The 14227-nt window shown below is 38.2% G+C and overlaps 1 protein-coding gene and 1 long non-coding RNA gene across 2 annotated transcripts in view; both read right to left on the bottom strand.

Moving 5' to 3' along the window:
* Positions 1–987: 987 nt before the first annotated feature.
* Positions 988–1741, bottom strand: LOC133844915 (ubiquitin-conjugating enzyme E2-18 kDa). The gene has a single exon (XM_062279210.1). It carries the CDS (start codon positions 1645–1647, stop codon positions 1111–1113), a length of 537 nt encoding a protein of 178 aa, XP_062135194.1. The 5' UTR covers positions 1648–1741; the 3' UTR covers positions 988–1110.
* A 9588-nt stretch (positions 1742–11329) lies between these two features.
* LOC133842937 (uncharacterized) overlaps positions 11330–14227 on the bottom strand; it is a 104553-nt gene continuing 101655 nt past the window's right edge. The window contains exon 4 of the long non-coding RNA XR_009894458.1: positions 11330–11402. This is a non-coding gene — a long non-coding RNA (uncharacterized LOC133842937). The remainder of the gene's footprint in view (positions 11403–14227) is intronic.

Below are 14227 nucleotides of genomic sequence, written 5' to 3'. Positions count from 1 at the left end.
ACGCATCACGCTGTGTTCGCTGTTCGCTGTATGCTGTGCGCCGCAGGCATCCGTTTTGAGTCAAATGATTTATCTCACAGCTGGCTGAGAAGAGGAGCTGAGCTACTGCTCTGACTGCTCTGCCAGCGACTGCGACGATGACTGCGACAGCTTCAGCGACTGCGGCTGTTTGTTGTAAATGAAAGCGCCACATCTTGGTCGCCTATTTGCTTATTTGTCGTGCTGCCAATTAGACGGTCATATGTCAGGGACACTGAGCACAAGCAAGCAGCGTCCTTCAAGCCGCAAACGTTTCACGATTCGCATCTAAATAAGAAAGCTGCAGTCGACTGCACAAATAATCTAAATTTAAACTAGATGCAGTAGAATGTGAATAAGTGCAACTTACTTTTAAGTGCGAATCTAAGTTAATTGCATAAAATTGTAGTTAAATGAATTACACATAACTGCATATTTCAGACTTTTTGACTTGCATCACTGAGAGAATGGAAAACAATTGTATATAAGTTTATTTTTATGAGTGCACATATACTAAGTTATGTATGTATATCGGAAATTTCTACATAAATTCATTGCATTTAACTGCACATTACGGACTATTTGTCTCGCATATCTGAGATAATAGAAATCACTTTTATATAAGTGCATTTAACTTCAAACTTTGGTTCATTGCCTTCAGTTCTCATTTAGTATTAAAAACTATTACATTTAAATTTATATCATATAAGTGCACTTACATTTAATTAAGCATCCAAGATACTTTCATTAAATTACACTTAATGGCATTTCATAATATTTGAAAATATCAATTATTACTACAAAATGTTAAGTAAATGATTAAATGCGACTTATGCTCAATCTACTGATTTAAATGGATTGCATTGCACTATTATTGGGACTTATATTATTATTTTGATTGTAAATTCTAGTTATCATTATGAAGAAATTGAAGTACGTCATATTATTTTTGTATAAGTTAGATTCGATTTTTTTTAAATATTGTGATTAAATGTAGTCACTAACTCTTCGCCTTGGACTTAAACAGAAAGCAGACTGAAAAAACAATTATTAAGTTTCACAAACTCTTACTTTTCTGAAAGTTCATAGAGCTCAACGCATCGCAGCCTTTTTCTTGCGTCTCGCAATCTTGGCCAGCTCTTGATCCGTGGGCCGTCGATCGCTATATCTCGCCACCCAGGCTTCGGCTGTGCTATAGAACTTCTTGGGATCGTTCTGAAACTGACTCGCAATATCCATAGAATAAGGATTCTCGGGTTGCGGATCATTGATAGTGGCAAGCAGCACATTGAAAATGGTGTCCATTCGAGAAGTGGGAATCCAATGTTCCGTCTCGAGGATGGGCAGACAAACCTGACCACGTTCATTCACATTCGGATGATAGATCTTGGTGTTGATGTGCAAACGAGGCGGACGAAATGGATATTCCTTGGGAAAGTCCACTTCGAGTTTAAAGGCACCTTTGTCATAGGGCGGAGTGTTGGGCATGAGCAGAGCAAACCACTTGAAGATGTTGTCCTTCTCTGCCTCGAGGAGTTGCACTTGCTTCAACTCCTTGTAGCCCATCATTAGCTTGAGTTCGTTCTGCATGCGCTTTGGCCCATCCATGATGGGCTCCTCCTTCGCCATGGTGACTAACCAAAAAGTTTCACTTGCTGACTATTTAAAAATTCAGCTACAATTTTGTTCAAAGTGTTTCTCGCAGTGTACTGAGAGAGAGAGTGAGAGAGAGCGAAACAGAACTCTAGAAGTAGACATAATGCATGTGAGTTGGAACGTAAAAAATCCTTTCACATTGACGTTAATCCCCGAAATACCCGCTAAAGAAGAGAGAGACAGAGCGAGAGCGAGAAGCGAGTTTGTGATGTGAACAGACTCTGACAGGCAGCACATTAGGATCAACTGGGAAATGTGGAAAAACTGCGAAGAACTGGTCAAAGCAAGGCGAAGTCAGTTGGCAAATGTCTGAAAGGTTTCGCCCAGTACAATTCCACAGTAAGCAAAAGGCGCAAAACTTTGTTGTTGGCCATCATAACTCCCTGTCTCGTGTCCTGCCTCATGTCCTTTGTGCCTTGAATTATGCAGTGAGCGATGTCGTGTCGCGTTTGCCTTGATTGACATGTGTGAAGCAGTCTACACTTTTGATATGATTGCCATTGACATTATAGTTTTCAATTAGCTGAACACATCAGGGAAGAGGAGAAGCTCCTGAATCCCGTGCAAGGAGGAAGTAGGAGACTCTTCACCGCAATTCCAGCGAATTTTCGTGCTCATAAATATGTAAAGATTTGCCAAAAAGCATCATAAAAGCCCAGTCAAAAGGAAAGCAAAGGCAATGACAGATGAGTCGACGCTGTTCGCTTTCTCTCCTGCTTTCAAGCTTGATAACAAAAACATGAAAATTAAATATCAAAAATATGCGAAGCAAACATACAACAAGGAGCTCTGTGAGCACTTTGTGCGTGTGTGTAATTATTTATGTTGGATGTCATCATGATGTAAATGAAACCAAGACGAGACGCTCATTCGTTCGCTGGTCTTGCTTGGCCGGAAACGCAGCATGACGTGATGTGCCGGGGCGCTCAAGCATAATTAGGATATACAAAATACATAGAAATATATCTTGATGTGTGCCTAAGTGTGTGTGTGTATGTGCGTCATGTGTGTGCGTCTGTGTGTAGTTGTAGCCGTGTAGTCGTCGTTGTTTGTGTGCCAAATAACAAATCTTGAGCTTTAAGCAGTGATTCGCTTTTGTAGTCGACGCGAAGATTACCTGTATAGTATACCTCAATACTTTATAGTATATATTGTAGATCTCAGTCAAAAATGCATTGTTACAATGTTTAGTAATAACAACAATTGTGAAATTAAGCCTTTAGAAAGAATGCTCAATTTTTGACTTAGAAGAAACTTTGCAAGGCAAATTGAGAAGTTATCGATGTCGGTATTATGCAGATTAATATACTGCGAAACCTTCTGTTAACTGACTTCTCAATTAAACGGTCACTCCTCTTAAGTAAGGATCTTATGATATGATTGTTAAGACCTCTACTTTGGGCATACTTTGAAAGCCATTTTCAGCAATGAATTTAATTATAGTATATCGATCTTATATCAAACAAGAAATTTTAGTGTTTTTAACACAAATTCGATATGTAACATTCCTGGACAACAATACTATATACATATATAATAAATATTTTGAGAATTTCTTGTATTTTGAATAAATTTACGTTAAGAACATCTACATATAACTGATGTCTATCAGTAGAACGCTCCTTTTTGAGCATCCTTTTCATATGAAGTTTAGCATAATTTTTTGCTTAAAGATACTTACAGACTTATCATAATCGCTTTTTTTAAACTGATCTGATTTTATTCAGAAAACATTTGACAAATCTTTGCTTTACTGTCATACGTTTCATATATAATATGTAAATTGTTTGTCACTGCAAAGCTTACAATCGAGCTCTGTTTTATGGAATCTTACTAATTCCCTAGAAACAGATAGCTAGTGCTATTATTAGATTTGAATTATGTTAAGTAGTCTACGTTGCTAATAATATGACAAAAATAATAAATATTGATATATACTTCTTTTAGTAAGTAGTTTTCATTTCTGAACTGTTAAGCCACAAAACTGAATTAGTATGTACATTAATTGCAAACATATTAATGCAAACCAAAACAAAGATGTAAATCATGAAAAGTGTTTGTTGCAACACTGAATCGATTAATCAGTATTATCGATATCACGTCAGTGGCCTAAAATGCCCCACGCATGAGCCCAGGAATAGCCTGCAACAATAAGATAAATGCCTGGCCGAGAGAGAAAAGCAAAAAATAAAGCAACCAAACCCAAAACAACTTGAGGGCGAAACGTGGCAGCCAAGGCGTCTGACAGCGCTGCGGGACGCAGAAGGTTGCTTGGGGACGCGAAGGGTAGAAGAAGAGATCGAGGAGATATTGTTGTGTTGTTGTCGCTGTTGTTGTTGTTGTTCTTCCTAGTGTGTGTTGTCAGTGATGCCATCAACATTGCCGCCATACTTTTAGCATAAACAGCCGGAAGCGGAAATGTTGATGACGCTGTGCGATGCCGTTCGTAGATCTCTCTCTCACTCTCTCTCCCACTCTCTCTCTCTCTCTCTCTGTGTGGGTTTTTGTCTGTGTATTTCGTAGCATCATCCGCGCGCCTGCTGTCAGTGCCACTCCCAATCTGCAAATCCAATCCCCCGGCCCTTGAACGCGTCTGTCATTTGTTTAGCTGTCATTGCCGGCGTATTGCCGTTGACAGCTCTCGTTGGGGCAGCTCTGGGAGGGAGAGAGGAGAAGCAAGGGGAACCAGCAGAGAGAGAGAGAGAGAGAGATTTGCGATTTTTCTGGGTGTTTGTTTGGAGCCAAGGCGCATAGAGAAACTTTTGCTATGCCAAATGAAAAATCAGCCGAAAAATTAGCCGTCGCCGCATTAAATCTAATCTGATCCGATTTTCTATTACCAATTGGCTGGCTCTGAGTGGCACACACGCTCAGTCTGTGTGTGTGTGTTGTGTCTGTATCATGATGTCTGCCACTTGCCACACAGATTTCCGCTCTCCCCTCTTCTCGCCTCATGTCCGCATATGTGCATTTTAATCTTTTTATCGCACTCTAACACTTTGCGCCTCAATTTCTGCCTTCAGCTTCTGGCCTTCACGCCTTTTGTTCCACGTAGGCAGTGCTTCATTAGTCCCCCTTTCCTCTTCTTCCCTCCCCTTCATTCTTTCTTTAACTCCGCGCGAAAAACGTCGCGTGCGGCTTTTTGGCCTTTTTTTTTGTATTCATTTTCATTTCCATTTCCATTTCCGGCTTGTCATCGACCCTTTTAGCTGCCTTTTTGTGTGTGTTGTTGTTGGGGTGTCGCTTTCGGGTCTGTTGAGACCCTGATATATGAAGCGATTAACATTAAAGGTGCCTAATTGATTTGGGGCAACATTGCAATGCAAAAACACTTGTGTGCGGCAATTTCAAAATGTCTGTTCAAGTAAAATTTTCATTAAGAAATTATCGCTCGTGTTGCTCAAATTTAAATTAATTATATATGGTTTATCATAAAGTAAATGGTGGCATGCAACCATACGACAACTTGCCACCACATGCCGCAGGCACAAACACACACACACACACATGCAACAGATTATTTATGCCTTCAGTGAATGAACCACTTCGATGGAGAGAAAGAGAGGAGAGAGAGGAGGATGCAACTGAAGTCGACTGTCGAAGTACTCGTGTAATATTAAATTGCATAAAGTAAATAAGAGCACACATTCACACACACACACACACTCCCACACACACCCACACCTGGGTGCAACTCGTTGCGCCTATCACAGTGCCTGCTAAAAGTTGAGGGTTGCATTTCGGTGCAATTGGAATCAGTTGCCAAATGAGCTGGAACAAGTTAAATAACTTAATGAAACGTTTTTCAATCTATTTTTAATACAAAAATGTTGAAAATTCGTTGTGAATATTGACACTGTCTGGTTAATGAATTTATTTTTGTGTTTACACTCAGCGTGTTGACAATTTGCGTTGATATTGATGCTGTCTGCGTAATTAATTCAAATATAAAAATAATTATATTTACTTTTGAATTGTTGGGTAAAATGTATTCCAAAGAACTATTTGCACCTTTCTTACTTGTTTTCTATCAACAAAGAATATTAAAGTATTCGCAAAATTCATAGGAAAACCGGAACCAAAAGAAGTTGATTATTTAAAATAAAAGAGAAGTAATTAAATGATATTTTTAGATGGCACTTAACTGAATATATACAATTTTAATTATATTTTGAATTTCTTTTGTTATATTTTGTACATTTTCTACTCAAGATGCATAATATATTAATATTTTTATTACTTAATAGGAATGTAAAAGTTTTTAATTCTGCTCAAAGGCAAGGCAAAAGTGTGGAGTAAATATTTGTATAAAATTATTCCATAACAGAATTGTATTAACCATTAACCAAATTTTGGATTTCATGTAATATCTTTTTCGACATTGTGTCAACACTTTTATTGCCTATAAGAAGATTAAAGTAGCAGCCGCAATTTGAGTTAAAGCCATAACTCATGTTAAGCCTCGTATAGCCATTAAGCTAGTTTCGGAACTAGTTCACAGCGAACCAAAGGAACCAAGATAGTGAACCACTTCTAAGACTGCAAGAGGCTTTCAGACTCTCAGACGGCTGCCTTGCCTATCGAGTGCGGATTAATCAGGACTCACTTTGTCATAAATAATGCAAACTGAACCGAGCGTTGCACAGACAGGCAAGAAGTGAAAGAGGGAGAAAGGGAGTGAAAGAGAGGGGGAGAAAGGGAGTGAAAGCGAGACGCACACACGCTGCAGGGCATTGCTCAATATGCAGTTAGCTGCTCTCAAACGTGGTGCAATTACTGCAAACTGCGGCTTTACTTTCCAGCTCCTCCACTTGCCTGTCGTCTGAGCTGCTATCGCCTGGTTGCCTGCCTCGTCTGCATTTGGCTTTCTGGCAGTCAACGGCAACGTCATTTGTACTTAATGACTTTTCAACGTCGTGTGCGTGCAACGTCGTCAGTTTGCCTGCGCCGTCGTCGTCTTCTTGAGGCCCAAAAAATAAAACAAACCTCGCTTATTGCATTAAAACGTTGCAGCATTTAAAGTGCGTGTTGCCACCTGTTGCACGTCTGACGTTTAATTGTTGCACGAATTTAGTGCAAAAATAAAACAACGCTTTTAGCTGGCTTACTTGATGCTCTGTATGTTATCACTCTGACCCACATCTCAGAGCTTAGAGCGGCTTAGCTCTGCTGGCCGCTAAGTAACTAAGTGCTCGTAAGTAAAGCTCATATTTCGTACCACATAGCCACTGGCAAACTTCAAAGCTATCTTCAAAGCGCCTCAACCCAAAATCCAAAATCCAAAAAGAAGAAGGCAACAACAAAATAAACAACGAAAACGGAAAAAAATCTAGAGAAAAACATAAAATAAATCGCTAAAACATCCAAATCAATGGGCAGCCACACGGCAAAACAAACAACAAAAGCCTTGAGTGTATGTGTGTGTGTGTGTCTGCTTATCATAAAATGTTTAATAAAACACATCTGGCAGGCACTGTGAACTGTGAGAAGAGAGCGCAGGTCGCTCACAACAAATATTATTATATATGAGCCACAGCGGGATTTGCTTGCTTGAAATGGGACCGAAATGCGGCACGTCGAGTGAAAATGATTTAAAATATTTCTTTTGACAGCGGCGCAAAATGTTTTTCCTTTCTCCTTTCTCCTTTCGCTTTGCCCCAATAAGTATGCTAGCCTTTTTTCCATCTATGTTGCTTGGCTAGCGCTTTACCCCAATAAGTATGCTAGCCTTTTTTTTTGTATTATTGCGCTTTAAGCGCGCGGCACATGAAGCTGAAGATGAGAAAGTGTGAGGCTATTAATAATAAAGCAAAGTCTAAAACGAAATTCAATAAGCGTGATTTGAACAGCCAAACGACGCCTGACTCCAAAAACCGGTCAACAAGCATACATCTTTCTCTAGAGAAAGAGAAAGGGAAGGGAGAAGGAGCAAGAGAAAGAGAACTCCCGCCCCATAATTTAACTTCGACTGGTCACCGTCGACGTAGACTTCGACGTCGTCGTCGGCGGGTTTGGCAAAATATTTAAGGCGGTTGGCCTAAGGATGCCAATAAATCAAAGTGGAAAAAAGGTTGCCGAACAATGTGCGGCATGTGTAGAATTTGCTTGTGGACCACACACACACACACACACACACACACACACGCGTACACACACAGAGACAGAGAAGGACAAGCACCCATACAACATAGTATGTGTGCACTCAAAGAGTTGTCTGTTCTCGGAAGTGTGAAAATTATTGAGTCTGAGTCGTTTCATTGTCTTTAAACGGCATTTACCTAACGAAAGAAAAAACTAAATAATTTATTTCTTAAATTTAAATAAAGATCAATCAAAGTGGAAAGGTTCTCTTCAAGCAATTTAAACAGTCAAATCTAAATTTAAATACAACCAAATATGAATAATTTATATGTTAAGTTTAAATAAAGATCAATCAAGGGGAAAATGTGATTTTTAAACAATTTAAGGACTTTAATGTGAATTTAAGAACGACTTCTAGAAAAAACCTTTTGTTTTTTCTCTTTCTGACTTTCTAAAAACTATCAAATACTTTATTTATATATATAATATATTTTAAATAACAATTCATAGACAGAGTCAAATAGTCAGCATTGTTATAAAACTATTAAAAATATGAATTAGTTAAAAAATAAAGATTTAGGTTTAGAAGAAGTAAATTAGACAAAACAATTAATTTTGATCTATATAATTTGAATACAGATTGAAGAACAATAAACAAAACATAAATAAATATTTCATTTGAAAGAAATGCCAATAATATTGCTCAAAACTATTAACATATTTAATTTTTTAACAAAATATCGATTCAAAAAAGTATTTAAATATTTAACTTGCACTACAAAAATAAAAGCTAGTAATAATTACATTAGTTGGCAATAAATAAAATGTCATTACATAATTTTTTATTTCAGAATTAAGCAATCCTAATAGTTGATTTAAAGCTATTGAAATTTAAAACCAATTAAAATAAGCTTCTTAAAAGTAAAGTAATCCTATTGAGAACTACTTGCACCACAAATTTCATAAATTCACTTCATCTTAAAATTTAGATCGACAACACCAACAATTAATAAAAGTGAACAATATACAAATAAAATCTAAACAAAAAAAATGTATTCAACTACTTAATTTGAAAGAAAATCCAACTAGATTGCCTGAAAACTTTTAAAATATTTTAAAACGTAATACAATATATGAAAAAAATTAAATCTTTTCGAAAATCGAAAACTTGCTCCTAAAAATCTTATAAATTGGATTTAATTCAAAAGCAGACAGCAACAAAAATGCTTAACAACTAAATCAATATAAAATTCAATTGATTAAAAATGCAAATGAAACATAAAATGTTGGTAAAAATATAAAATAAAGAATTTGAAGCTTTAAAGGTCTTACACCTTGGACTAACAATTTCCTGGTTATATCCACAACGAGAGCCAAAGGCAAGTGTCGGAAATCTATAAGCAAGTATTTGACCAACGTGCAACGTGCAAATGTCCAACAAAGATGCATGCCACAAGCAGCTAAAGAAGCGGGCGAGGGAAGCAGGGGAGGGAATAGAAGCTGGAGGGGAGAAGAGCAAAGCAGAACAGAGCAGAGCAGGCGTGGTGCGTGCTAAGAGCGCAAAGCTTGTAAGCGGCTTAAAGTTGTACAAAGTTTTTCAAGCGCATTCGCCAGTCACCAAAGGCGGCAACGATGGCGATGACGATGGCGATGGGCGAAAAAGTTATGAGTGGCTCTGGATCACACACACACACACCAACACACACACTCACTTGAAGCAGCAGACAAAGGCATATGTAAGCTGGTCGCGGCTCTATTGCAAGTCCAAATAATAAAGAAAAACAAGTAAGAAAGCTACAGTCGAGTGTACTCGACTGTGAGATACCCGCTACCCATTTTGAATGAAAGCAATATATTTTGCGGTATTATTCTCAAAATATACCAAATATACTACAAAAATACTAAAAAATATACCAAATGGTATATGTGGTTTATCGATATAGTACCGCATTCAAAATATACCATAGACGGCACAATATACCAGATTGTCAGCCAAAGCAACTCAGACCCTAGTAAGTAGGCGTTTTTGTCCATACAAAAGTATTTCATTAATAACTTCGACAATTTCTATCTGATCGCAACCAAATTTTCAGAATTCATAACTAATATAATAGTTATCATACACAACAAAATTCGTAACTCTAGCTTTAAAATTACGCTTGTTAATCGATTTTTTTTGATTTGCAGGGGCGGAAGTGGGCGTGGCAAAAATTCGAAATAAACTTGATCTGCGTGCAAACATAACAAATGCTGTCGAAAAAAAATTATAGCTCTATCTCTTATAGTCTCTGAGATCTAGGTGTTCATACGGACAGACGGACAGACGGACAGACGGACGGACGGACAGACGGACAGACGGACATGGCTATATCGTCTCGGCTGTTGACGCTGATCAAGAATATATATACTTTATAGGGTCGGAGATGCCTCCTTCTACCTGTTACATACATTTCCTGCCGGCACAAAGTTATAATACCCTTCTACCCTATGGGTAGCGGGTATAAAAAAACGCAGAAAGGAAACTTCGAGTTGCGCCACCGACAGCGTCGCATCGTCGTCAAGTGGCAAAGTGTGTGGCATGCCCCGCTGGAGCATGTAAAAGGATTAAGTTCGCTTAATATCATTGATGAGCATCGTCGAGCCACACCCAAGCTGCTTCCCCCCTCCCTCTCTTACCATCCAGCAACTTCTCCCTTTGTGTCAAGACACAGAGCTGAGATTTGCTTTGAGCTGTTGAGTCAATACTTAGCTGTTGAACGGAAGTCGCAGCTGCTGCATTCACATTGAGACTGTGGCATGCAGCAAGAGATATTTAAGCAGCCACCACCCTGCCACTGCCCCATTCAACGTGCCACAAATGCCAAGGTCACAATGTGGCTAATTAAAAATGCAGCAGTCGTGGCGGCTCGTTTTCGCAGGCAAAACAAATGATTTTATGAGCACACAGCACTTTGAACAAAGTTCACTTTCGGCAACTTTATGCAAATACCTTGTAAGTGCGTAAAGTCCACAATGAAGAAGCAACAGAAAACAAGCAAGAGAGAGAGAAGCAAGCAAAAAGTAGAAGACAACACGAACATAAAAAAATGCAATCGAAACAATACACAAATGTAATGAATATTTACGAATCTGAACACAGAGTGCAAAGCACATGCGAAATCTCAAAAATATTCCCACACATATATTATCAAAAGATACAAAAAAAGAAGAACGTACAAGAGAGTGGGAGGCAGTGAAAGACTCGACAGACAGACAGATTGCCTTTCGTATTTACGCTCGAAAAATTACAGAAAATTTTCATTTAATTATGAAAAGTCTTGGCCTGAACACTGAAGAACAGAACAGAACAGAACAGAGTAGAGCAGAGAAGCAAGAGCTTCCTTCCTTCGTCCTTCCTTCCTTCCTACGAACAACTTCATTTCACACTCATCGCCACTCCAGCCACGTGCTAATTAAAAGTAAAAGTTGAGAGCGCTCAGCTCAACACAAGGTGTGGAACAGCCCTCGATAAGCAATTTCGAGCTAAGGGTAATCACAACTCTATCTTTTCCACCAGAGACTTACTTACCCCTTTTCACAACACACTCATACACAATGCTGTGCACACACTCTCCCTGGCATACACGCACTCTTGGGTGTCGTTAGAGCTGCAATGAAAAACATTGATGTACTTCAATTAGTTTTTTCATAGTTGTCGTAAGGGTATTTCAGATATTATGGTTACTATGAATCGGTTGTTGAATTGGAAAATATATTTCTGAATATATTTCAAATATTTTGTATTCGAATTTGTAGAATTATTTTGGAAAAAATACAAACTTACTGACATTATTAGTACTTTTGGGAGAAATACCAACAGTATTTTTTGGGGAAAAAATTTAAACTGGTAAAAATTTTTAGTATCATTTTGGAAAAAGATAATCTAATTTCGAACTTTTTTTTGTAAGTTTGGTCTATTACTTAGTAAATAATTAGGAAATAGACAAAAATATTTCAGTTCATTTCGACGTAAATTTGAAATATATTTAAAATATTCAATCGTTGATTTATTTAAATATTATTTTTATTTAAATATAATATATTAGCTATATTATTAAGAGAGGAAAGTATTTTGGAGCGTTTCTACAAGAAGATGAAATAAGCATTATGGATCAATAAACATCAATTAACAAGCGTAATTTTAAAGCTAGAGTCAGGAATTTTGGTTTATACAGAATTAGTTTATACAATTTAATATTCAATATTTTAAATGTTGTACAATGTAAATAATCCAAATACAGCATTTGCTATAATTTTATTATTTCTGTGGTACATTAAGTTGATATATTTGATCAATTTCAATTTTATCAATTCCAAATGGGTAACAGCACACTCGACTCTATCTTTCTTACTTGTTCATATTAAAAATCTGTATTTCTTTATAGTTGCAAATGCGTCTTTTTATTTGCTCGGCTCAAAAATATATATTTTGTATGACTATTTAATTTTTTTTAATACATAAGCAATTTAACTTGTTATTCCACGCCCTTCCATTTCCATTTTATTTCCTTTACTCTCCTTCCTCTTTAATCCCACTCAAGTAAGAGTATTTCCTGTGCAACTTGCATTTGAAAATTTCTCAATAATTGCACTTATTACTGCTGTTGGTGTTCGTGTTGTTGTTGTGTGTTGTGCAGGCAAACATGAAGTCATTGGACAGTAATTTCAGCGTCATAGTCAAAGTCTTGTCATCGTCAAGTCAACATCAATGGGGATTCCCCCGTCCCCTGCTGCCGCCCCCCCTTCCACCAATTGCAAATGGTAGTGGCATCATCGTTTGGCTTGATTTCCCATTGCCGAGCAAAGCTGTGAGCTGAGAGAGCTGGCAATCTGCGAAGTAAGCTGGCTCATATTTACAAAATGTCTAATGAAAATATTTTCTTCGCAGCTCGGAGATACTCGAAGACATCCGGCAACAGATCCCAGGCATCGACTGTCTCCAAGAGACAACTTACGCTGAAGAGGGAAAAAATCAAATTAGCTGCATGAATGACGCTGGCAAATGCGCTTGCCGGATTAACAGGGTGGCCAAAGAACTGAATATATGGGACAGAGTAGAGCTGCTGAACAGTTCAGGACTGGGACAGATAAGATGTGTGGGAGGTGGGCGGTTGTGGGAGGCGTGGCAACTGCTACATCAATGGCAGTTTTTATTTTTGTTGCCTTCTTTGTTTGGCACTGAGAGCCTTGGCCAGGAAAGATTGCAATGGCAATGTGCCTGCTCTTTGTGTGATTGATGCAACTTCATGTTTGTGAGCTAATTGCTGGCTTAAATGAAGAGGAAGACAGACTGAGAGAGAGACAGAGAGAGAGAGAGAGGGAGAGCGGGAGAGAGACCTCTTATCGCATTATAACGTTATGCTATTCACTTGTTTACAATTTTTTTGTCATAATTATTTTACAAAATGCGAAAAGCATCAACCTAATGACCAGCAAAGTCCTGCTGAATGGCATAGAAAGAGAAGAAGATAGTGTAAGAGAGTGAGGGAGAGAGAGAGGGAGACTCTACTCTGTTAATACGTGTAGCCTTGATGTCCTTTATGCATGTGCATGAGTGTCTGTACCTGCAGCACCCTCTTGCCCTCCCACACAGGGGCAAATCTGGGAAATCTCAACTTTTAACTCTTTTCTCAATGCTTTTGAATGCTGCATGAGCCGAGCAAAAAATCAGATAGCGCATTTAAAATAAGTAGAGAGCACAAAGCGCACGACTGAGTAGATGAGCACAACACAACACAAAAAAAAAGAAGCATCAACAACAACAGCAACATCAATGGGTGAAAAAACATTGCAGAGGGCGACATAGAAAAAAAAGCAAAAGGCAAAAGAAACAAGCCAGAAGCATAGTTGCCAGCAGCGTGTGGAGGAGGAGGAAGTGGAGAGGGGAAAAGTCGAGGAAAACTGAAAAACTGTATCAAGTAACTGAGCCGCGCCAGAGCTGCATAGTGAAAATGCAACTGTGCGGAAAACTGTGCGAACATTTTCATTTTCAATGCAACTCTTGGCACACAAATAGTGAGACACACAGACAGACACATTCACACACTCACACACACACACATTGGCAGCAGAAAGAGGCAACAACTAGTAGCAAATAGACAAGTTTAAGTACAAAACGTGGCGCGCGTACACACATTCGAAACCGGGGCAACAGCAAAAGAAATCGCAACTGGAATCGCTAAAAATCGCTTAGAAAACCGGGAGAAGCACACATACTATACACAAAAAAAAGCGAGTAAGAAAGCTAAAGTCGAGTGTGATCGACTGTGAGATACCCGCTATCCATTTCAAATAAAAGCAAAACAGTGCGGTATTAAATTTAAAATTCACCAAATTAATATACCACAAAAATACTAAAAATATACCGACGTTTATATTTGGTATATTGATATGCCACATCTATAATATACCAGAATGTCTGCTAAAGCCACTT

Source organism: Drosophila sulfurigaster, chromosome 3, assembly GCF_023558435.1.
Source record: "Drosophila sulfurigaster albostrigata strain 15112-1811.04 chromosome 3, ASM2355843v2, whole genome shotgun sequence".
NCBI lineage: Eukaryota > Metazoa > Arthropoda > Insecta > Diptera > Drosophilidae > Drosophila > Drosophila sulfurigaster.
This window is presented reverse-complemented; position numbering and strand designations above follow the sequence as displayed.

Excerpts from the sequence above, each read along its gene's own strand:
- LOC133844915 (XM_062279210.1), bottom strand. The coding sequence starts at position 1,647 with ATGGCGAAGGAGGAGCCCATCATGGATGGGCCAAAGCGCATGCAGAAC.